At 64.2% G+C, this 20,509-nt stretch overlaps 3 protein-coding genes across 3 annotated transcripts in view; 1 reads left to right on the top strand and 2 right to left on the bottom strand.

Annotated features, from left to right (window-relative positions):
* On the top strand, positions 1–10,713 carry LRRC47 (leucine rich repeat containing 47). Its single transcript, XM_032395144.1, has 7 exons — positions 1–623; positions 5,590–6,048; positions 6,925–7,041; positions 7,687–7,802; positions 8,348–8,450; positions 8,750–8,839; positions 8,966–10,713. Exons 1-7 carry the CDS (start codon positions 3–5, stop codon positions 9,212–9,214), a joined length of 1,755 nt encoding a protein of 584 aa, XP_032251035.1. The 5' UTR covers positions 1–2; the 3' UTR covers positions 9,215–10,713.
* A 2,483-nt stretch (positions 10,714–13,196) lies between these two features.
* SMIM1 (small integral membrane protein 1 (Vel blood group)) lies at positions 13,197–15,846 on the bottom strand. Its single transcript, XM_032418659.1, has 4 exons — positions 15,768–15,846; positions 15,383–15,519; positions 13,585–13,704; positions 13,197–13,323 (listed from the first exon to the last, which is right to left on the bottom strand). Exons 3-4 carry the CDS (start codon positions 13,692–13,694, stop codon positions 13,197–13,199), a joined length of 237 nt encoding a protein of 78 aa, XP_032274550.1. The 5' UTR covers positions 13,695–13,704; positions 15,383–15,519; positions 15,768–15,846.
* A 1,030-nt stretch (positions 15,847–16,876) lies between these two features.
* The window catches only part of CCDC27 (coiled-coil domain containing 27), a 14,086-nt gene continuing 10,453 nt past the window's right edge, over positions 16,877–20,509 (bottom strand). The window contains exons 11-12 of the mRNA XM_032415242.1: positions 18,403–18,507; positions 16,877–17,002 (exon numbers count right to left, since the gene is read on the bottom strand). Coding sequence (XP_032271133.1) covers positions 16,877–17,002; positions 18,403–18,507 — 231 coding nt within the window. The remainder of the gene's footprint in view (positions 17,003–18,402; positions 18,508–20,509) is intronic.

Consider the following 20,509-nt stretch of genomic DNA (forward strand, 5'->3'; position numbering starts at 1 on the left):
CGATGGCGGCGGCGGCGGCTCCCGCGCCCGAGGCCTGGCCCGAGCTGGAGCTGGCCGAGCGCGAGCGGCGGCGCGAGCTGCTGCTGACGGGGCCCAGGCTGGAGCAGCGGGTGCGCGCGGCGGGCGGGCGGCTGCCGCCGCGGCTCTTCACGCTGCCGCTGCTGCACTACCTGGAGGTGAGCGGCTGCGGGAGCCTGCGCGAGCCGGGCCCGGGCCTGGCGCAGGGCCTCCCGCAGCTGCACAGCCTCGTGCTGCGGCGCAACGCGCTGGGGCCCGGCCTGAGCCCCGAGCTCGGCCCGCTGCCCGCGCTGCGCGTGCTCGACCTGTCGGGCAACGCGCTGGAGGCCCTGCCGCCGGGCCAGGGCCTGGGCCCCGCCGAGCCGCCGGGCCTCCCGCAGCTGCAGAGCCTCAACCTCAGCGGCAACCGGCTGCGCGAGCTGCCCGCCGACCTGGCGCGCTGCGCCCCGCGCCTGCAGACCCTCAACCTCACGGGCAACCGCCTGGACGCCTTCCCCGCCGAGCTCTTCCGTCCCGGCGCGCTGCCGCTGCTCAGCGAGCTGGCGGCCGCCGACAACTGCCTCCGCGAGCTCAGCCCCGACATCGCGCACCTGGCCTCGCTCAAGGTCGGCGGGGCGCGGCGGGGCGGGCCGGGGCCCTGGAGGCGTGGCGGGGAGGGAGCTGCGCTCGGAGCCGGGCCGCCCCCCTGCCGGGGCTCCAGCCTCGCGGGCCTGGCTGCCCTGGCGCCGCGCTCTGCGACCCGCCGTTGGGTAGTTAGCACGCTCGGCCGCCTGTCCGGTCGGGAGCAGGGCAGCAGCAGGGCCCTGGCTGAGCGTCGCCAGCCCAGACACTTGTGAGTCCGTGACCGAGCTGGGGAGGCGGCCCCCGGCGAGGCTCGGATGTGAAGGAGCAGGCGTTCCCGCAGTGCGGCCCGCGGTGGCTTCGTGTGAGGTATTTCCCTCGGCCCTGACGACTGCCTTCCAAGGGAAGAGGTCGTTACTCTGTTTAACGGAGGCCGAGGGGGTTGCCCGCAGTCGGCAGCAAGTACTGTGGGTGGTCCCGGAGCTGCGCGCTTACTCCTCCCCAGGCCCCAGCGCAACGCTTGGCGGGACAGGTGCCCCTCGAGCCCGCTGCGCGGGAGTGGGGAGGGCGGAAGTGTCCCCCCACACCTGAATCCGGTCTAGGGGCTCCTGTCCAGCGCTGCCTCCCGTGTCTCCCCCTTTCATCCTGAAAAAGGCCGATCTGTATTTCTTCTTACTCCTGCTCTTCATCCTCTGAATGCAGACTTTCTTAAGCAATAGAATGTGTCTGCGCTTCAACTGGTTTGTTTCAGCAGAAGTTACTCTTAAGATGCTGTCAGCTCATCTTACAGATACTGTTACGTCTGTGCAGATCTGAGCGCGTGTGCGTACGCGTGCGTGGATGTGTGCGTACGTGTGCATGGATGTGTGTGTACGTGTGCGTACGCGTGCATGGATGTGTGTGTACGTGTGCGTACGCGTGCGTGGATGTGTGTGTACGTGTGCGTACGCGTGCGTGGATGTGTGTGTACGTGTGCGTACGCGTGCGTGGATGTGTGTGTACGCGTGTGTTTGTAGTCAAGAGAAGGGGGTGCCACGTGCTTGCTGGCATTTGCAGCGCGAGGCTGTGGGGGTGACTCCCGGGGCACTGTGGCCATCCAGGGCCGGAGGCTTCGCTTTGTGGCTGAGGGGACAGAACACGTACAACCCCGTGTACGCCATCTTCCCATCTGTGGGCTCTCCCGGTTTTCCGGAAGGTCGGTGTACCAGATGCGCAGCTGAGTACAGGTCGTGTGAGTGCAGAATCACTTGTTCCACTTCTCTTCGGATCCAGAATGTTTTCCCGGTGGTTAGGTTTGTTTTGAGTGTTCCGTACCACGTGTGCGGCACCCACAGCGATGTCCGTGGCCTTCATGTGTCCTGACACCGTCGTTCAGGGGATGTCTCCTCTGCCGGCCCTCGCCCCGCCGTTGCTAGGCCTCCATCGGTCTCCTCCACCTGAGGGGGCCTGTCCCTGTCGTGAGGGTGGTGCCAGAGCCAGCTGGGATCTCTTTTGGATCCAGGTGTCCTCCGGGGGCCTTTCTAAAATGATGCCCCGTGAGCCGTGCCACTAGAACTGTGTGGAGAGCGTTGCTGCCCACGCTGGGGTTGTGCGGACAGACACCCCTGCAGCTGCTGGGGGAAGGCAGCTGGGGTGCGGGAAACTGAGCTCGGAGGCAGAAGTGTGGGCTCCCTCAGCGTCTCGTGGCCGTGCCGCTGGTTCCCGCACCAGGTCCTCGCCTGTGGGAGACTTGCGGGGACGGCCACCGTGCCACGAGCGGGGAGGACTCCAGGACCGACCGAAGCCTTGTGTGGGAACAGCGACAGTTGTTTCACGTGCTGACGGGTCCCCGCCCAGGGTGGCACGGAGCCGCCGTGCTCGCTCGGGCCCGAGTGCCCTGTTCAGCTGGCTGCTCGCTCCCGGGACGTGCGGGCGCCGCTCTCTGCCCCGCGGCCTGGTGCACTTGTTCATGGCAGCCCAGGGCTCCTGAGAGCACGACTGCGAGAGGCGTAGGCTTGGAGCTGGCACCTGGCACTCCCACTGCACCCGGCAGATGGGACGAGTGAAGCCCCGTCCACGTTCCTGGGGAGACTTCACGCAGGAGGTAAATTCCTGGGGCGCACTGCTCCCTAGGAGCCACCAGAGTAGCACACAGGCCTCTGCCTGTCCCTCCCCTCACTTCCAGAGTGCGCCCTCCCCCAGGGAGCTGCCCCAGGCGGTGGCCCCAGACCTGGCTGCCGTGAAGGCCCGACCCTCCCCCCCACTCCGGCCGCCGGTGACAAGGAAGCCCAGAGACGGCCAAGTACTCTCCGTGCCGGACCTCCCTGGCTGGTTAGCGGCCTGCACTGAGCCCGGTTCTGTCGCCGTCCTGCTGTCTGGCCATTCAGCTTGGCTGCCCACAGGAGGCCTTGGAGCATCTGGAGGGGTTTTTTCCCCGGGGGCGCCTGTCGTTGCACTGGTCTGTCACCCGTGGGGCTCAGCTGCCGAGGCGGGGCTGCACCGAGGATGGCGGCCCCTCACGGCACTCCTGCCTGCGTCACAGGTGACGGGCTCTGGCCAGCCACGGCTGACAGGGACGGGCGGGACAGATGCGCCCAGGTCTCCCCGTCCCCTCTCGCCCCCCGCCCCCTGCCCCTGCTGGTGCCTGCGCCGATTGGGGCCACCCGGGTCACTCACAGGTGGGAGTCCCCCTGTGGTCAGGCTTCACAGAGAGGTTGAACTTGGATTGTGAAACCTCCGTCCAGCACGCAGACACACTGAAGTTTAGAAGCCCTTCCTCCGTCTTCGTGTCTTCCCGATGGGCTGCTTGGTGCCTGGCTGGGGTTCGGGTCCCCCGTGCCCGCTGGAACGAAGACGTCTCCTAGCGCCCCTCCGGAGGTGGCGTGTTCGTCTCGGGGTCGCACAGCCAGGGATTTAGCACCCCTTCCCCAGCATAGGGCCCTGCAGCAGTGATGTTCCCAGAGGTGCTCGGTGGCCCAGGCCCAGTGCCATCTATGTGACCTGCAGGAAGGGGGTAAATGGGGTCTCCGTGTGTCGGCTCCAGGCACGTTTCGGGGCGCCGGTCCATGTGCAGTTAATTCTACTCTGTGTTTCGTACCCTTTGGGGGTTGGCACGCACAATCCGAACTCTGCTTCCTGGTCAGAGACCTGCCCTCCTGCAGGAGTTAAAGTCCGCACTGACGTTCCCTGTCACCTCAGGGCTCCTCCTGAGGCTCCCTTGTTCCCTTAGTGTCCTTTTCTAGGCGTGAAACCCCACTGAGTCTGCTGCACTTACCTGCCACTGTCCACATTTCTACAGGGCCCCCAACTTCCAGAACCCCGATCTGCCGCCTCCCCCTCCCCGTCCACATTCCCACGGGGCCCAGCCCAGGGCCTGAGCTGCCCTCTGGGCCCTGACCGCTGACCCTGCTTACTGCTCTGAGATGTCTGTGATTTGCTCGTTATTAGCCCTGAAGGAAGCCCCCTGACCCAGGACCCTCACACCGTTGGCCACTGTGGTGGGGGCGGCAGCCGGGGAGGCACGGCCCCCCAGTCTCCCCTCCTCGTCGGTTCCTCCTCTGCCGCCGGCACATGGCATCCACCCGGCCGACCTTCTGCAGCAGTGATGTGACCCCGACGGAGTCCTCCAGCTGGCCTGAGCCCTTCAGACAGTGTGGCGGACCCCACAGCTGGTGTGCGCTACCCCAGACCTGACCTCAGAACACCAGCCCCTCACGGCCGCTCACAAGCTCCGGTGGTGGGGCTGATACGGTCCCCCCCGCCCCCGTCCCAGTCCTGCTCGAGCGAGGAGAGAGGTCGGTGAGGCAGAGTGGCCACAGCTGTAGGAAATCGTGTTGCCCATAGCCCCTCGGGGCCGCTTGGTCCCCCCCAAGGGGACTGACGGCCAGGTCTGGCTTACGTGCTTCCTTCCTCTCGTCGTCCCCGGTCCTGAGTGCAAGCTGGAAGCCGGCTCTAGCTGCTCGCTGTCTCCTGAGCCCTGGCAGGGGCTCCGCGGCGGCACCAGGTGCTCGCCCGCCTGGGAGTCTGTGCGCTGGCTCTGGGCTCAGCAGCCCCAGGACTGCCTCATTCACAGCCGGGGTCTGACTCGTCCCCGCCACCAGCCAAGAGGCGGCATCTCCTGGATCATCAGCCCTTGCTCCCCTTTCAGCTCGTGACAAAATCCCTCACCAGTCTTGTTGGGGCCTGTTACGTCCCAGTCAGGCCCAGGACTGGTGCTGGCCTAGCCCACCCAGTACGAGCGCTTGCTGTGTGTGTGTGCGCGCGCGTGCGTGTGCATAGCGGGGGTGGGGGGGCTGCCCTCTCACCACAGCTGCCGGAGGGGAAGCAGAGGACCTGCCCCAGACCCACCTACTAGAAGGCGGCTCCGTCGGTGTCCCTCCTGCCCGGCCCGGCTGTGGCGTGATGACCCCGCACGGTGGCTGTTCTGATGGTTTCCATCGTGTCAGCGATGCGTTTTTGCCAAAGCCCGGTCACTAATAGTGACGGCAGGTTCTTCTGCACGGGCCATAGCGTTTCACGAGCCTCCTTATGGCGCAGACAGCAGCGGCCCTGTAGCCTCCTGGGTCAGGATGGGGGCCGAGAACCCAGGCCAGCGTCCGAGCCGGTGCGCCATTCTGCACACAGGTGGAGTTGAGCGTGCTGCATCGTCCTGCTGGGGGCTTCGTATTTCCATACGAAGAGGAATGCTTGTGACTCATGCTGTGTTCTTTCTTTTCAACTCTTTAGTTTAAGAAATGTGAGCACCACTTTGTGGGGAACCTGTTTCTCGTCTCAAGTACTTACCTGTTCATAACCACAAGTTCTCCTCGTTCTGTGCTCTTTTCTCTGTCACCTTCGTCCATTGGGATAGTTGTCACCACAAGGAACCTTGCAGGGGAGCAGGAAGCGTTTCGTGGGGGTTGTGGGCAGCCATCACCGTGGGCTGTGTGGCCGCAGTGTCAGTCTGGGCGCAGAGCGGGGGACAGGCCGTGTGGGGTGGGGCAGCGCGCGGGGAGGCAGCGTGTGACCGCAGGCCCTCCGTCTCCCTCCCAGACGCTGGACCTCTCCAACAACCAGCTCAGCGAGGTCCCAGCGGAGCTGGCCGACTGCCCCAAGCTCAAGGAGGTCAACTTCCGGGGGAACAGGCTGACGGACCGGCGGCTGGAGAAGATGGTGCACGGCTGCCAGACCAAGTCCATCCTGGAGTACCTGCGCAGCGGAGGCCGGGGCGGCGGGCGGGGCAAGGGCAGGGCGGACGGCCCGGAGAAGGAAGAGGCCCGCAGGAGACGGCGCGAGAGACGGAGGAGGGAGAGTGTCGAGGGGGAGGAGGAGGAGGTGGACAACGCCAGCAGACTGCTGCTCCGGGTCCTGCACGTGTCTGAGAACCCCGCCCCGCTCACCGTGCAGGTCAGCCCCACGGTCAAGGACGTCCGGCCGTTCATCGTGGGGGCCGTCGTGAGAGGCATGGACCTGCAGGCTGGGAACGCCCTCAGACGGTTCCTCACCTCCCAGGTGGGTGCACGCGGCCCAGGAAGGGCAGGGGCAGGGGCGGGCAGGCAGAGGGGCTGGTGGCCCGGTGTCGCTGTGTGTGTGCACAGAGCAGGTCGGACCTGGGCCTCGGTCCCGGGGGCTGCCTGTGGGGGTGCGCGCCACCTGCTCATCCAGAGACCCTTCCAGTCCTGCCTTGTTTCTGAAGTCAGCTTTGTTGCAAGCGGAGATCGGTGTTTCCTGAGTTTCTGATGTCTCCGGGGATTTTCTCGTTTCTGTAGTTCACACAGTTTCCTACAAGATAGTATGAAAATCGTCAGCTGTTCTCACACTAGACGAACATCGTGATTTGTTTTTCTATGCAGTTATGCAGTCTGCCCAGCTTTTAAAGTAGAAGCCACTTTGATGTTTGCAGACCCCCCACCGCGGCCCTGTGGGGACGATGCAGCTTTCTGGAAGTCTGTGTCCTGTGCACTCCTAGCCAGGAGTTTAGAACTCAACCATCAGTGTTTTCGAAGAAAAACGTGCTGGGGATATTTTTTTCTTAAGTCATATTTTTATTCAGTCAAATTTTAGTTCAGGGAGGGTTCTTTGAAGTTTCAGATTCTCTGTTACAGAAAGAAGAAATTCTGCCCCTGAACAGATAAGAGTTTTCCAGTGACGGTTCCAAGGATGTGTTTTGGGTGGGGGAGGCCACGGGAGCAGGCAGAGGGGCAGGGCGCAGGGCGGGCAGGCAGAGTGCAGGGCGCCCAGCGGGCAGAGGGGCAGGGCGCAGGGCAGGCGGGCAGAGGGGCAGGGCGCAGGACGGGCGGGCAGAGGGGTGGCGCGCCGGGCAGGCAGGGTGCAGGGCGGGCAGCGCGGGGCGCTTGGGCACTGAGCTCGGCGGGTCTCACATTGCAGACGAAGCTTCACGAGGACGTGTGTGAGAAGAGGACGGCAGCCACCATCGCGACCCACGACCTCCGGGCCGTGCGCGGGCCCCTGCTCTACACCGCCCGCCCGCCGCACGACCTCAAGGTGAGGGCACATGCCCCTCCCCGTTTGCATCTGTTTTGCGTTTCCGTGAGGCGCGCACGCTCTGACGGCGTGCCTGTGCTCCCAGGCAGCATCTGATGCTGCCCCCGGCGAGTACCCCGGGTCACACACAGGCCGTGTTTGCAGTTCATTTGAAAGTACACTCATCAGAGGAGGGAGTGGTCTCAAAGTGGTTTCCTTCATTTGCTCAGCTTTCACCAAACACGGGTTTATGTACTGACTGCAAAACCCCTCATTTGGGTTGACTTGCGTGAGCTAGGTTTGTCTGTTACTCCCCAGGGCGCGGCGGGGTCCCCGCAGGCAGTCCGGGAGCCCAGCTGCGCGCCTGGCTTGACCGGCCCCTCCCGCCTCGGCCTTCCAGGGGCCACAGGCCTGGGAGTCGCCGTGGCGTGTGGCGGGTTGAAGGTTAAGCCCAGCTTCGGGAGGGCTGGTGTGTGTGGCAGGTCCCTGAGGGGCCTTTGGGGGCCCCGCATGCTCACGCCACCATCACAGGGAGAATGGAGGGTAGAGCCGAGAGGGGACGCTGTGCCGATGGCCACATGAGCGGACGACTGGCAGCGTGTGGTGGCCGCGGCTGTAAGGAGAGCTTGTTCCATCTGAGCTCACCACCAGGTGTTTACCCCACAGATCGTGCCCTTGGGGCGCAAAGAAGTCAAGGCCAAGGACCTGGTGCGGCAGTTACAGCTGGAGGCCGAGGAGCACAGGAAGCAGAAGAAGAGGCAGAATGTGTCGGGCCTGCACAGGTGGGCGGGGAGCCTGCCCTCCACCCCGCGGGGGCACACCTCCGGCCTCCACTCCACCCACAGGCTGCCATAACCTGACGCTGTCCCTGACAGATGTTAAAATCTCCCAAACTTCGTTCCCTGCGCTGTCAGAGACTCGCATGGGGTGAAAGGAACCGTGTCAGACAGCCCTCTTCTCTCGGAGCAGGGCTCAGACGCTGCTTTGGGGAGAACGGGCTTTCTTAAGCGCGCAGGCCCTTCATCGGGAGGGACGGGGGTCCTGCCCACAGCACGTGCACAGGGACGGGGGAGGGTAGTGCGGTCACCCGGACGACAGCAAAGCCATCAGGCCTACAGCATTTTGTCCACATCACCAGCGGCTCGGGTGGGGTATGGGTGGCCTGCTGCGCTAGGCCCACGTGAGGACAGGCTTTAGCACGTCTTCCTCCCGAGCTCGTAGATGCCCTGGTCTCACACTGATTAGTCTCAAGAGCTTGCATTTGTCCAGTGTGACCTGTAGGTGTGCGTTCCCATAGTTACGCCACCTCCGTGTTTTTTCCCCGCAGATATCTGCACTTACTGGACGGGAAGGAGAGTTACCCCTGCCTCGTGGATGCGGATGGCGACGTGATTTCTTTCCCACCGATAACCAACGGCGAGAAGACGAAGGTCGGGCAGGGCCTGTGCGTGTCCGTGTGTCTGGGGGTGCTCCACCGTGATGGCCTGTCCCCCCGCCAGACCGTGCAGGCCCCATGCCGGGCTGCCCACAGAGGCCCCCGGTCTCCAGAGCCGTGTCCCTGTCATGCGCGGTGCTGCACCAGGCGTCACCATGTGTGCGTTCCCGCCGTTTGGGAAGGGGACGGTCCCAGTTTGTGTGGCACCATTTTTTATAGATTTTTCCTCAGAGCACTTGCTGATGTTTCTGGTAACTTTATTCTTCCCTGAAGCCCCTCTGATTTCTTTTTAAGATTAAGAAAACAACTTCTGATCTGTTTTTGGAAGTGACAAGTGCTACGAGTCTGCAGACCTGTAAAGAGATCATGGACGCCCTCGTGCTGGTGAGTCCGTGCTCGCCCGGTTGGCACTCTGGCCACAGGGACGGACAGCGCGCCCTCCATCTTCCTGCCTCCCCTTGCACGCACGGCTGCCCCGGTCGCCTCTAAAAGAGTATTTTTCCTTTGCAGAAAATGGCAGAAATCAACAAGTACACACTAGAAAATAAAGAGGACGGATCACTTTCAGATCCTGAAGCCGACGCGGCCTCTGGACGGCCTCCGGGTCCCAGCGGGAGCCCAGGTGCCGAGAAGGCCGGGAGCGCCTCACTGGTGGTGGAGCAGGTCCGGGTGCTTGACGAGGACGGGCACCTGAAGGTGGTGTACCCTTCTAAGACAGACCTGGGCCTCGCCGCTCCCCACGTGACCGTGATCCGCTGAGCCCCGGCCGCCGCGTGCCCACCAGCTCCGCCTCGCGCTCCTCAGCTGCACCTGTCGTGGTGACGTTAAGTTACTCGTTACGTTCTCACCCCGTGGTTTTTAAGATCCACGCCTCTGTTCGGTTGTCTGGACGGTTCCGTCCTGTCACGGTGACGCCACATTACCACAGACTTGAATCGTTTGCCTTTCCGGCACCAAACTATTCTACTAACGCTTTCTACGAAATGACTCAAATATCAGAATTAACTGTTGAAAACATCCTGAAATCATGTGAACACAGCAGATACCTTTATTCAGGGGAAAAAAGACTGAGAGGTTTGGATACTCAGCTGTGCACCGGGAGGCCAGACGACGTGCGCTCAGTGGCTGCACCAGTATCCCCACCACCCAGCGGCTTCTAAACCCGCACCGTGCTGGCCGCGCAGCCTCGACGGGAGTGACGTCCTGTTCCGGCTTGCCCCAAATCATCATCTTTTTACGAAAAAAATATTTTTTAGGTGACCTTAGAATTGGCAGAAGCATTTTTTTCTTCCCGTTGCGGTTGGACGCATTAGGGGAAGCGCGACAGAGTCCCCTCGTGCGGCCCCGGAGAGAGGACCAGACGTCAGAACGCGCAGCTCCGGGCTCGCGCGCAGTTCCCTGTTGTGGAATTGGCTTCCGCGGACCGGCCGGGACGTTCTGCCGTCAGCCAGCTAGAGGACGGACGGAGCGGGTGGCTGCAGGTGAGCTTTGAAGCCGACAGCCACAGAGCGCGGCCAGGTGTGAGCGGTTCTTCAGCATTTTGTGTTTTAGGTTATTTCCAGTTTTGAGTGTCTCGGGCCCTAGACCGTGAGTTCACATTTGTTTCTGCGCGCAGGTGCCCCTCCCTGGCCATGGGGTAGGTGGCGTTTACTGACCCCCCTGCTTCATGGTCTGGCGGGGTTACGAGACACTCAGCTGGCTTTTGGTATTTAGTGACCCCGTCGGTGTCACGTCCTGTGACCTGCGAGAGACGGTTTGTGTTCTGCGGACTTGGGGAGCGTTTGCAAGAGGCTCAGTGAACCCATGCATTTAGCCATCAGAACCAGACGTGGGGTGGGGGGAGCTCACGGAGGCACGTGGTTCTCCCAGGGCTCGGCCAGCCCGCTTTGTAGGACCCGGCCCGGCTCTCCGGGCACCTCCTGGGCTGAAGGAGGTGGGCCAGATGGTGGCTTTTCCTCGTTTTGTTAGCCCCAAACCTACCAAATGTCCGTGCTGGCGGCTCCGGCTTGTCATCTCATGAGCCCTGGGCACTCAGGGCGGCGACTGCTGTGGGTGGCCTGGCTGGCGTGGGTCTGTGGCCGGGGCGGGGGGGGCACGTCCTGTCAGCTGTGACCTCAGTGCCGGCCCGTTGCCTTCCTGACGCAGCTCAGCCCCGCGTGAGGTGTGATGTGTTTGACTTCCCACTGGGAACCAGACATCCTTCCTCTTTGCCGGTCCAGGCCACTAATAAACGTCATTTAATAACACCTGTGTTCCTCCCCAGTGAATCTTTTCTTGGCAGTATTTCGGAGTAGTGACTTTGGGGAAACAGAGGACCTGAACCCCCCCTTCCCAGCCCAGATCTTGCCAGCAAAATGCAAGAGGGGCTTAATGATCACACAGGCTCTGCCCAGAGGCTGCTGGGCCCTCCAGGTCTGGAGCGGGAGGTGGACCCCCTCCCAGGGCACCTGCCCCCAGCAGGTCTCATTCCTGAGTCTCAGTGGGAGGGGAGACTGCCCGACAACTCAGCAGGGTGCTGTCACCCCTCCCTGGCCAGGGCCTGCGGGGCCACATCTGGTGGAGGCAGCTCCCAAGGGCCTCTGCCTGCAGTCTCCCTGCTCAAGAGGCCCGGCCACTGGTGCAGCCCACGGAAGGGGACACGCACGTCCACCAGGGAGTGGGCTGGCGCACCCTGCTCTTCATCCTGAGACTTGCTGGGCCTTGGGGCGCACAGAGCACGAAGATCAGATCCAGATGGCTTTTGTCATCTGTTGTTGCCCATGGGGTTCCCCCCAACCCAGGGAGGTGTTTGTGAGGACCTGCAGGGATCACTGGGCAGTGCTGGGCTGAGCTGGGGAGGCTCTGAGGACACCGCCCCCAGACTGGCTCCCCATAGTGCCCCTCATGCGTGGACCACACCTGCTTGCTGCCCCACCTGCTCTGTCCTCCCTCCTCACCGTGCTCGAGCCTTGGCCCCCAGCCCCTCCCGTCTGACCGGTCCATCAGCAGACTCTGCATCCTGCCCAGGGGCTGCTCAGACAGTGGGACCCTGAAGCCCACAAGGCGTTTCGGAAGTCCGGGAGACCAGAACGGTCTGAGAGAGGAGTGGTGGGCGGGCAGCCGCCAGGGGCCCTCCTCTTTTCTGTCCAGCACCCTGGCCTGGCTCTTGGCAGAAGCTGCACCCAGTCTTGGAGAGACCCAGCCCTGCACCTCAGGAGCAGACTGCCAACGTCCTAGAGCCCATGCAACCCAGCTGTGCCCCCCCCCACAGTGCCCACCCTGTGGCGGCTCCAGCAGGGGCACCAGGGTAAGGCTGGCCAGATGCGGGTCGGCTGGCACGCCTCCCTCCCTCAAGTGTGGCCGAACAGGGCTGGGAGCGGGGTCTTCCTGGGGACAGGTGCTGAGGCCCAGAGACTAGGGCTGGCTGGACCAGACCTCTGCCTCTTAACCAGCTTCCCTTGTCCCCCCCCACAGCAGACCCCCATCACTGCTTGGAGACCCCAGCGCAGGCCCGGCCCACCAGCGCCACGCCCTCCTTGCGGGCAGAGCCAGGGACCCCCTGGGTGGTGCAGCTGTCCCTAACAGGCAAGCCAGTCTCATGGGGTCTCTGCCCTTCCCTGCCAGCTTGGCTTCTGACATGCAGGTTTGCCATGTGCCCTCCGATGTCGGGCTCCACGAGGACACTGTCCCTCATCTCCCGCCCTCAGTCCTCTGGGAAGAAGCATCTGCTAAGGTGTTTCTGGCAAGGGTCTATGGGGCTGAGACATGAGCCTGTAGTCAGTAGGTGGGGGTGAGCACAGGGCCCCGGAGGGCACCTACTGGGAACAAGGCAGGGGACGGGACTGAACCTCTGAGCCGAGGCCTTGTCCGCAGCCGGTCAGGTGAGGCAGGAACAGGCCCCGCCAGCGGCCAGTCCTCGGGCCTGCCCCCGGGGGCTCACGGCCCACAAGACAGCCCAGCCAGGCAAAGACATTCCAAGGCCCAGAGCCAAGTGGGAGGGAGGACGGGCCCTTCCCACAAGCCTCCACTGTTGTCCAAGTGCCCTCCAGCTGGCCTCACACCGGGCAGGTGCCCGGGCTCCTGCAAGAGGCCCTCACCCATCCTTCATTCAACAGACTTTCACTGGCTGCATTGGCACCCAGGCTCCCACAGGGCAGGGTGGGGAAGCGCCTTCCCACCGGATCCGCTCCCTCGGCAGGGACGGCCAGTTCACTGCAGGGAAGACTGGGTGGTGGGTCCCAGACAAGGGCTGAGGCCCCACTCCCCACCCTGGGGGGTTGGCAGAGGGACACACAGGCCCCCTCAGAGCCATCCCTGCAAAGCAGGAGTCAGAGGGCCCAGAGAGGGCAGGGGCCTCCCCGGGGCCCCACAGCCCCACAAGGTCCCCTCAGGGAGGACCCCTCCCTGGGGCTGCCAGGCCGGGGCCCTCTGCAGGGGCTCTGGAGGCGTGTCCCGCAGTCCCAGCTCAAGCTGGCCCTCGTCTCCCGGCCATCAGTGTCTCGGGCCGGCCGCCTGCGCCAGGCATGTGCTCCTGTGTCCCTGTTCGCCTGTGTGCCCGCATGCTGGCCGTGACCTTGGCACCCTGGGGTCTGTGTCGGGGGTGGGGGCGTGCGTCTGCGCAGAGAGAAAAGCCTTCTGTATACGAGGATCGTGTATATGGGGTTCAGTGTGTACAAAGGGGGTTCTGGTGTTCAGGGGAGTCTGCCCGAGCCCATGTCCCCACGCACGGGCGGCCAGCCCCGAGTGGGCGTGCTGGGCAGCCTTATTTGCACTTGTGTACGTAGTAACCAGTGAGATAGCCGAGGATGAAGACGGCCCAGAAGAGGGCCAGTCCGCCCAGTACCTTCATGGCGATGCCCAGCTTGCCCGAGCACAGCTTCCGGGAGATCCTAGGGAGAGAAGCACCCCCACATGAGCCCGAGTGGACCGGGGGCCTAGGCTGGAAGGGAGCGGGCCCTGGGGCAGGTGGACCCCGAAGGAGAGTGGTCTGTGTGCTCTGCTGACTCGGGAGACAGGAGGGAGCCCAGCGAGGTGGTGCAGGGCCCAGGGTGGCTGGGACTGCTGGGGCTGGGGTGGGGGGGCCTGCAGCATGGAAGCCGCCAGGAGGGGACGAGGTGGAGGGCTCCTCCTGCGGGCCGACGGGCCCTCACCTCTCCCAGGTCCAGGCCTCCTCTGGGCTGGACCCAGCCACCACATGGACTTCATCCCTGCTGCGGTCATCCCACCTGCTGTACTGAACGCCGCTCTCCTGGGGCTGCATGCCACGGGGTCTACGGCAAGAGGGGCAGAAGGTGGGCTTAGGCGCTCACGGACGGGGAGACCGAGGCAGGCGTGCGGGGCCCTGACTCCCTGTCAAGCATGGTCCCGGTGACAGCAGTGGCTGGGGCTCCATGTGGGGCTGCGCTTAAGGCCAGGGTCTGCCTGGGGGTAGGGGCGGGGGTGGGGGGACACGACGGTGGGCTGGCTCCTTCCCCCGAATCTTCTCACCTGGCTTACCAGGGGACCAGGACGCCAAGTGGTCCAGCCACTTGCCCAGGGTCACATGGGAGGAGGCCAAGCAGGAATTCCAACCCAGGGAGGCTGCAAACCCTTCCCTCAGGAATGTGAGAGGTTGTCTCCACCCAGCCCAGTCCCGGGGGGGAAGGAGCAGGCCTCTGGCAGAGCTGAGGCCACCCTGGAGGACAGCACAGGATACCGTGGGTCCTTGACCTGATAACTGCCTTCCTTCCCTCCCCATTCCTGACAGATAAGGCCCCAGAGCGACTCCGGAGGCTGGGAAGGCAGGGGATGGGGCGGCGGCTGGTCCGGCCTGTCTGGCAAGTCGGGGGGGGGCCTGGAGCGCCAGAGCAGCGACCCAGCGTGTCCAGTGTCCTCTGGCCTTTCCAACTTGCAGCCCCTCGCCCCCGACACCGCCTGCGGGAGAAGCCGGAGCCTGGGGGCCACCTGGGCCTGCTGGGAGTCCAGGGGCTGGAGAGGCAGGGGCCTCTCTTCTAGGGACCCCCTCCCACAGAATCCTGGAGACAGGCTTAAAGGCACAGCGGGCCACTGAACGGCAAGAGGCCAACCCAGAAACTCCGGACGTGCCTCCCTGTCTCCCTGTCGTCCCTTTCCCCAACCCCAGCCCAGCGGGGAGGAAGGAAGGGAGCTTGTCTCCGAGCCCCAAGGCCTGCCTGTCAGGTGGGAGCACCCGCTTTGCCACAGCCACTCAGATCAGGGGCCGTTCTCAGGCCCAAGGGACGCCAAGTGTCTGCGGACTGTGGGCTGTGCCTTCCCAGGTGTGTCTGGGAAAGGGGCTCTGGACCGACTCTGCTAGCTGTCTACCTAACGTCCACGCCCTGTCCACCCCTGGAGCAGAGTCCCATTCTGTGCCAGGCAGCAACGTGCCACCCCAAATGACAGCCAGGGGCTAAGACAAGCTTAATACCCTGGCCCCTGGCCCCCCAGGCCAGCCGGATGAGGGCAAAGTGCTGGGGTGTAGCAGAGCTGGGGGGTTCTTGCTTTCACCAAGGAAATAGCAGCCATTTCTTTCTTCCTGCCCCGGCGTGATGGCCGGAGCTGCAGCAGCCACCTTGCAGCCCAGATACCCATGCAACACCAGCCCTTATCGTGTGGACTCTCCAAATCCACACCGATTACCCACCCTTGGGCTTCTTGGTGAGAAGAGTCAACCCCCACCTGTTCAAGCCTGGGTTCCTGCCGTGGGCAGCGGAAAGCATTCCTAACTGATGGAGACTAGCCTGGCTCTCAAGTCATCTCAGTGGAACAAAGCCACTAGAAGCTGGTGAGGTGCCTAGAGCTGGGATCCTGCGGGCCTCACTCTCCAACCCCCACCAGAGGGTCACGCCTTGTACCTGGAGACACCCGCCAAGCTGGGGACCCTCTGGGGATACCACCGCATACCTTAGACCCTTTCGCCCCCAAAGCACCTCCGAGGAGCCCATAACTTACAAAGGGAGAGTCCTGGCGTGGGGCCCGGACTCCGGCGCCCAGGAAGGTGGTCAGGTGGTCTCTGCTCGGCCAGTGGATCTCTCCCGCCTCCTCCCAGGCCGCAGGTCAAGGTCCGAGGTGCGGCCGATGCCTGCAACCTCAAAAAAAAACAAAAAAAAAAACCCCAGAAAATAAAGAAAAGGTGAAGAGCGGCCCTTCGAGGAGCGGGAAGGGGAAGGGAGCGCTGGGGTGTCCAGAGACAGCAGGAGCCGGGCGGACATTTCCCGCACGTGGCCACCCGGCCCGGGGTCGCTCGGCCGGATCAGCGCTCCCCCCGCCCCCACCCCGCAGCTCCGGGACTCCCGGGCGGCCGCTCGCAGGGCAGGGAGGCCGCGGCCAGGCCCACCTCCTCCGTCCGCCTGCACTAGGAAGCTGCCCCCCGACGCGCGTCCCACCAGCGCCTCCGCCTCCTGCCCTCCGCGCCGCGCAGACGTGTCCCGGCCGGGAGGGGCGGGGCCTCGGGGGGGGCGTGGCGGCCTGGGGGCGGGGCAGGGGGCGAAGCCCGCACGGGGGCGCCGACCCCAGGCCCCAGGTGTTCCGGACGCGGCCGCCGGAGGGCGTGCGTGCCGCAGGGACAAAGGCTGTAGGGGCCGCAGGGGAGAGAGGGGGCTGCCGGGGAGAGGGGGCCGCAGGGGCACGGGGTCGGCAGAGGAGAGGGGGTCCCCTGGGCTAGGGTCTGCAGGGGAGAGGGGCTGCCCGGGCAACAGGGCCCTCGGGGTCCCAGGGGTGGGGGGGCGCGGGTCCACCCCCGGGCCGTGCAGGTGCCGGACTCTGGTGCAGAAGCGGGCCCTGGAGCCTCCGGGCGCTCCTGAGTCTGATCCGACAGGCGGGCGCCCCGGCGAGCCTGCGCGGAGTTCCCAGCTCCGTTCCTCGGGTTCCCGCACTGGGCCCGCGGCGAGCGCGAAGCAGGAACGGCCGGCGGCGCGCACAGGTGGGTGGGGTGGAGGACGCGAGCAGACGCCGCGGGCGGGTGCCTGCGTGCAGCGCGCTGCTGTGCCCAAAGCCTGCGGGGTGCGGGACGCAGACAGGGTGCCTGGCCTCCTGGAGCCTCCACCCGCAGCAGTGATGGGAACAGGAGGAGAAGATCGCCTCCACTGTCTCCCAGAGGGGTCGCCGCCGCAAGCGGTGCCCCAGCCAGGGGTGCCCCCACCGCACAGGTTTGTGCCGCAGGTGTTGGGAAGGGGCGGATGGGCACCGGGTCTCGGGCCTCCTAAGCCTGGGGCCTCAGGGGTGGGCCCTTGCTCAGTGTGGGGGTCTCCCCAGGAAGGAGCCAGGGGGGCAGATGGGGGCTGTGGTGGTCGCCCAAGCCCCCACGAGTCCCGGGAGACGGAAAAGCTGAGTTCATGGCCACTGGCAGAGTTTAATTCTAAAGCGAAAAGGCCGGGCCGCCCAGGGCTGGCTCCCTGAGCTGCGGCCTCCGCTGGGCGGGCTGGCGTCTGGGGGCCCGGCCTGGGTCTACTTGGAGGTTATCTTCTTGGACTTGTTCGGGGAGGACAAGGCCTCTGTCTGCTGCAGGGGAGGCACTCTGGCGCCTTTCTGTTTGAGCTGATTGTAGTAGTCGGCTCTCTCAGAGATGATCCTCTGCAACAGAAGCCCGGGCCTCGGTGGCGGGGACCCCTCCTCTCCTCCCCGAGCGGGGGCGGGCGGGGGGCGCAGCAGTGGTGTGCGCTGACCTGACCTGCTCTCCCGCGGAGAAAGCTCTGGTCTGTGGCATCTGCTAGCTTCCGTGCTGGAAACACTCCCCACCCCTGCTGAACCCCCCGGGGATGAAGCCGCAGGACTCAGCGCGCCACGGGCTGGCGTCACCTCTCCCCTGCAGCAGCGCTAACTGCACTTCTTATGTCCTCTGAGGATGTCGAGCGGCCCAGACCAAGAGACCTCAGAGGCCATCGAGTCTGTCCCTCAAGTCCCTTCTGTCCTGCGCACAGGGAGATGGCCAGCCGCTCCCTCACCTCTGCTGCTTTGGCGCATCACTGTTCTGTGTGCAGCAGAGGAAAGGGCTTCTTTCCTGGCTACTGGCGGGTACTGATGACTCCTCCCATCCCTCTCTCCTTCCCTCCCTCCTCCCTCTCCCCCACACCAAACAGCAGGAGCCAGGCTGCAGAGACCTCTCCCCAGGTCGTCTTGCAGGTGTCCCCCCTCCCCAGACTGTTGCCACCCTACAGGGGCACTGCTGACCAGGGCCCCACCCCACGACATAGGAGGAAGGAAATCAGGTCTCGGGGAAATGTGGGTGCTGGAAGGTCATAGGCACCTGCTGGGGCAAAGGGCCATGCCGTGGGAGGCTTGGGGCGTGGGCCCCTGGTGAGAGTCCATATGGCCCTGCACAGAGCACGTGGCAGTCAGGGCTCTTCGCCCAGAGCCCTCCCCCCACCATGCCCAGAAGGCAGACAGGCTCTCTCCCGCGTGCAGAGGGAGGCTCTACTGCTCAGTGAACTCAAGAGCCAGCCCGCAGCTTGTCAGCCAAGGCCCACGGGGGTGGTGGCTTGCCCCTGCCAGCCCCAAAGCCTGCACTATTTGTCCTGCACCACAGTGCCCCGGGAGGCCTCTGCTTGGGGTCATCGGGAGGACAGCCTGAACCAAGGCCAGGGAAGGGGGGACACGCCGGGGTCCTGGCTGAGCAGACGAGGATTCCAGCTGAGGCCACGCTGAGGTGCCAAGAAGCATCCCCAAAGAGGCTGAACTGGACAGAACCTGGCGGGGTGGGGGGGGTGCTCCTGCTGCTGGAGAATCTCCAGGACCCCAGCAGCTTGGTCCCCTCCCCACTGCACCCCGGAGCTGAACGCTGAGAGCAGCCTAGCCATGGGGAGATCTGGTCCCCTCTGCCTAAGCAGAGAGCAAGGATGATCCCAGGGGCACAGTGAGTGGTGACACAGCCAGGATGAGAATGGGGGTCCCCTCAGCCCCCCACTGCAGATCAGCAAGCGTCACCCTAGAGACCCAGCCTCGGGGACCAGGAAGCAGCCCAGTGCTGGATATACCTGCAAAGCTTCCAGAATGTCATTGTCAGAGATCTCAGTGGCAAAGGACTTGACCCCGGAGGTGCTGAAGGTGGCCTGGATGATCTTGTTTCTCAGCCTCTCAAGCTGTGAGCAAAGGGAAGGAGGGGGCGAATTACACCCACCCCTGAGTGAAGCCTTCCAGGAGGTAGATTTGTCCTCACTTTTCGAAGCTTTAGGAACTGGAAGTGTTTGGAGAGGCCAGCTGGTCTGCCTGTGAGCTAGAAGGTGCCAGATCAAAACCCAGACCCAGGGCGGCTGGGCATCCAGGCTTTAAGACTTTCTACTACTTTTTTTTTTTTTTAATTGAAAAAGTAAAACCTGCACATGGCTTAAAAAAGAAAAAACAGTACAAGGTCTCCAAAGCACCCCGCAGGCCATCCTCCTGTCCACAAGGGAGCTGGCACTCCCTGCCCCCAGGGGAGACTCCGGGATGCCCCCAGGAACACCCTGCAGGCTTATCAGCCCCTCACTGTTAGCACTGCAGGGAACACCTGGCCGTCCCTCCTATTGTACTCCCAGCCCTTCCTCCTTTTCTTGGGATGGTGAGGCAGTCCTCGCTGTTTGCATTAACCAGCTGAACGGGGTGGTAACCAGGAGTTAACTAGGACGGAGCTAAGGCTATCTAGTCTTGCTGCCATCAGCATCATTGTGCTGATATGCATTGTTCCTCTTCTCCACTCTGAGCCCCAGAAGCACTCAGACGGGCCCCCCCAAGTTATGGTGGCCGCTCAGCACCCGCTGCTCACCCTCAATGAGCAGAAGCCCTGATGATGCAGAAATGCCACGTGAGAGCCGGCCTCAGGAGAGTTTGCATTGCCTCAAAAGGGCTGCAGGACGGTCCACTTTGCCCCTGGGACAGCGTTGAAGTGACAGAGGGCATGTTAGGAGCCCCTGGACCTTGGGTGGGGAGGGGGCTTCCTTTCTTTCCAATGTGGATTGGTGCCAGCTCTGCGCCCCATAGCCTACTGGGTGTAGGGGTTATTGAGGGAAGGGGGGCCTGCCCCCCGTACTGGAGGTGACTGCTGCTGGGCAAGGGGTGGCGGTCACCTGGAGTGTCCAGACACAGTGCCCCACGCCCGGGCTGCTGCAGGAGTCACTCACGGGCCACAGCACCACTTCCTGAGGACCCCAGACCTGCCCCCACAAACTTTCTCAACACAGCATTCCAGGCGCTACCAAACTGAGGTGAGAACCAGACGGATGATGCACCATCCCCTGCTCACGCTCTAGCTGGGAGGACTGCTGGATCCCAAACACAGTTTTAGGAGAGAGCGGGTGGCGGCCGTCATTGATGCTGCCGAGGCATCCAGCGGGAGGCTGGCTCCTCCGGGTGGGGAGAACACACCCCGTTACAGCAGGCACTCTGGGGGCGGCGGGGGAAGGTGTTCTTTCAAAAGCCTACATGCACGGGACTTTCTCTCTGCTGGTTTTTGGATTCTGGTCGGCTCTTCGCTGATTTCCTTTTTGGCCTGGGTCCCTCAGCAGAGGGCACCTCGGCCTCCCTCTGTGCCTTTGCTCACGTGTAGCATGGGGGCTCAGATATGGGGTCGGGCTCTTCACATCCCAGCACCACCCCCACGCAGCTCTGGGGGCGCCAGAGGGTTATTTCGCCCCTCCGGCTGCAGGCTCCTTATGTGAGCAGTGAGGACGCTATGAACACCTGCTTCCTAGCTTTGTTCACGAGGTTAGACTTCACTGAGCTGCTTAGAACGGTGCCCGACCCCTGCACGCACCCCGAAAACTATAAATAGACGGTACCCCTGGCCCCGGAGCGCTCCTTCCTGGCCGGCTATCCAAACCCTCGCGCCCCTTCACAGCACAAGCAGACACGGCCCGCCCCGCCCAGTGTGCAAGCCCCATTGCACCTATGCCCTCCGCCACCATTTCTGGACCGCCAACTCTGTGCCGGGGCGGGGCTACGCGGGGGAGTGAGCCTAAGCCCCGCCCCTCGGCGCACGGCCCGCCCCCCTCGGCGCACGGCCCGCCTCCTCGGCGCACGGCCCGCCCCCCTCGGCGCACGGCCCGCCCCCTCGGCGCACGGCCCGCCCCCCTCGGCGCAGGCCCGCCCCCCTCGGCGCAGGCCCGC

This window comes from Phoca vitulina, unplaced genomic scaffold (genome assembly GCF_004348235.1).
Source record: "Phoca vitulina isolate PV1807 unplaced genomic scaffold, GSC_HSeal_1.0 scaffold2, whole genome shotgun sequence".
NCBI lineage: Eukaryota > Metazoa > Chordata > Mammalia > Carnivora > Phocidae > Phoca > Phoca vitulina.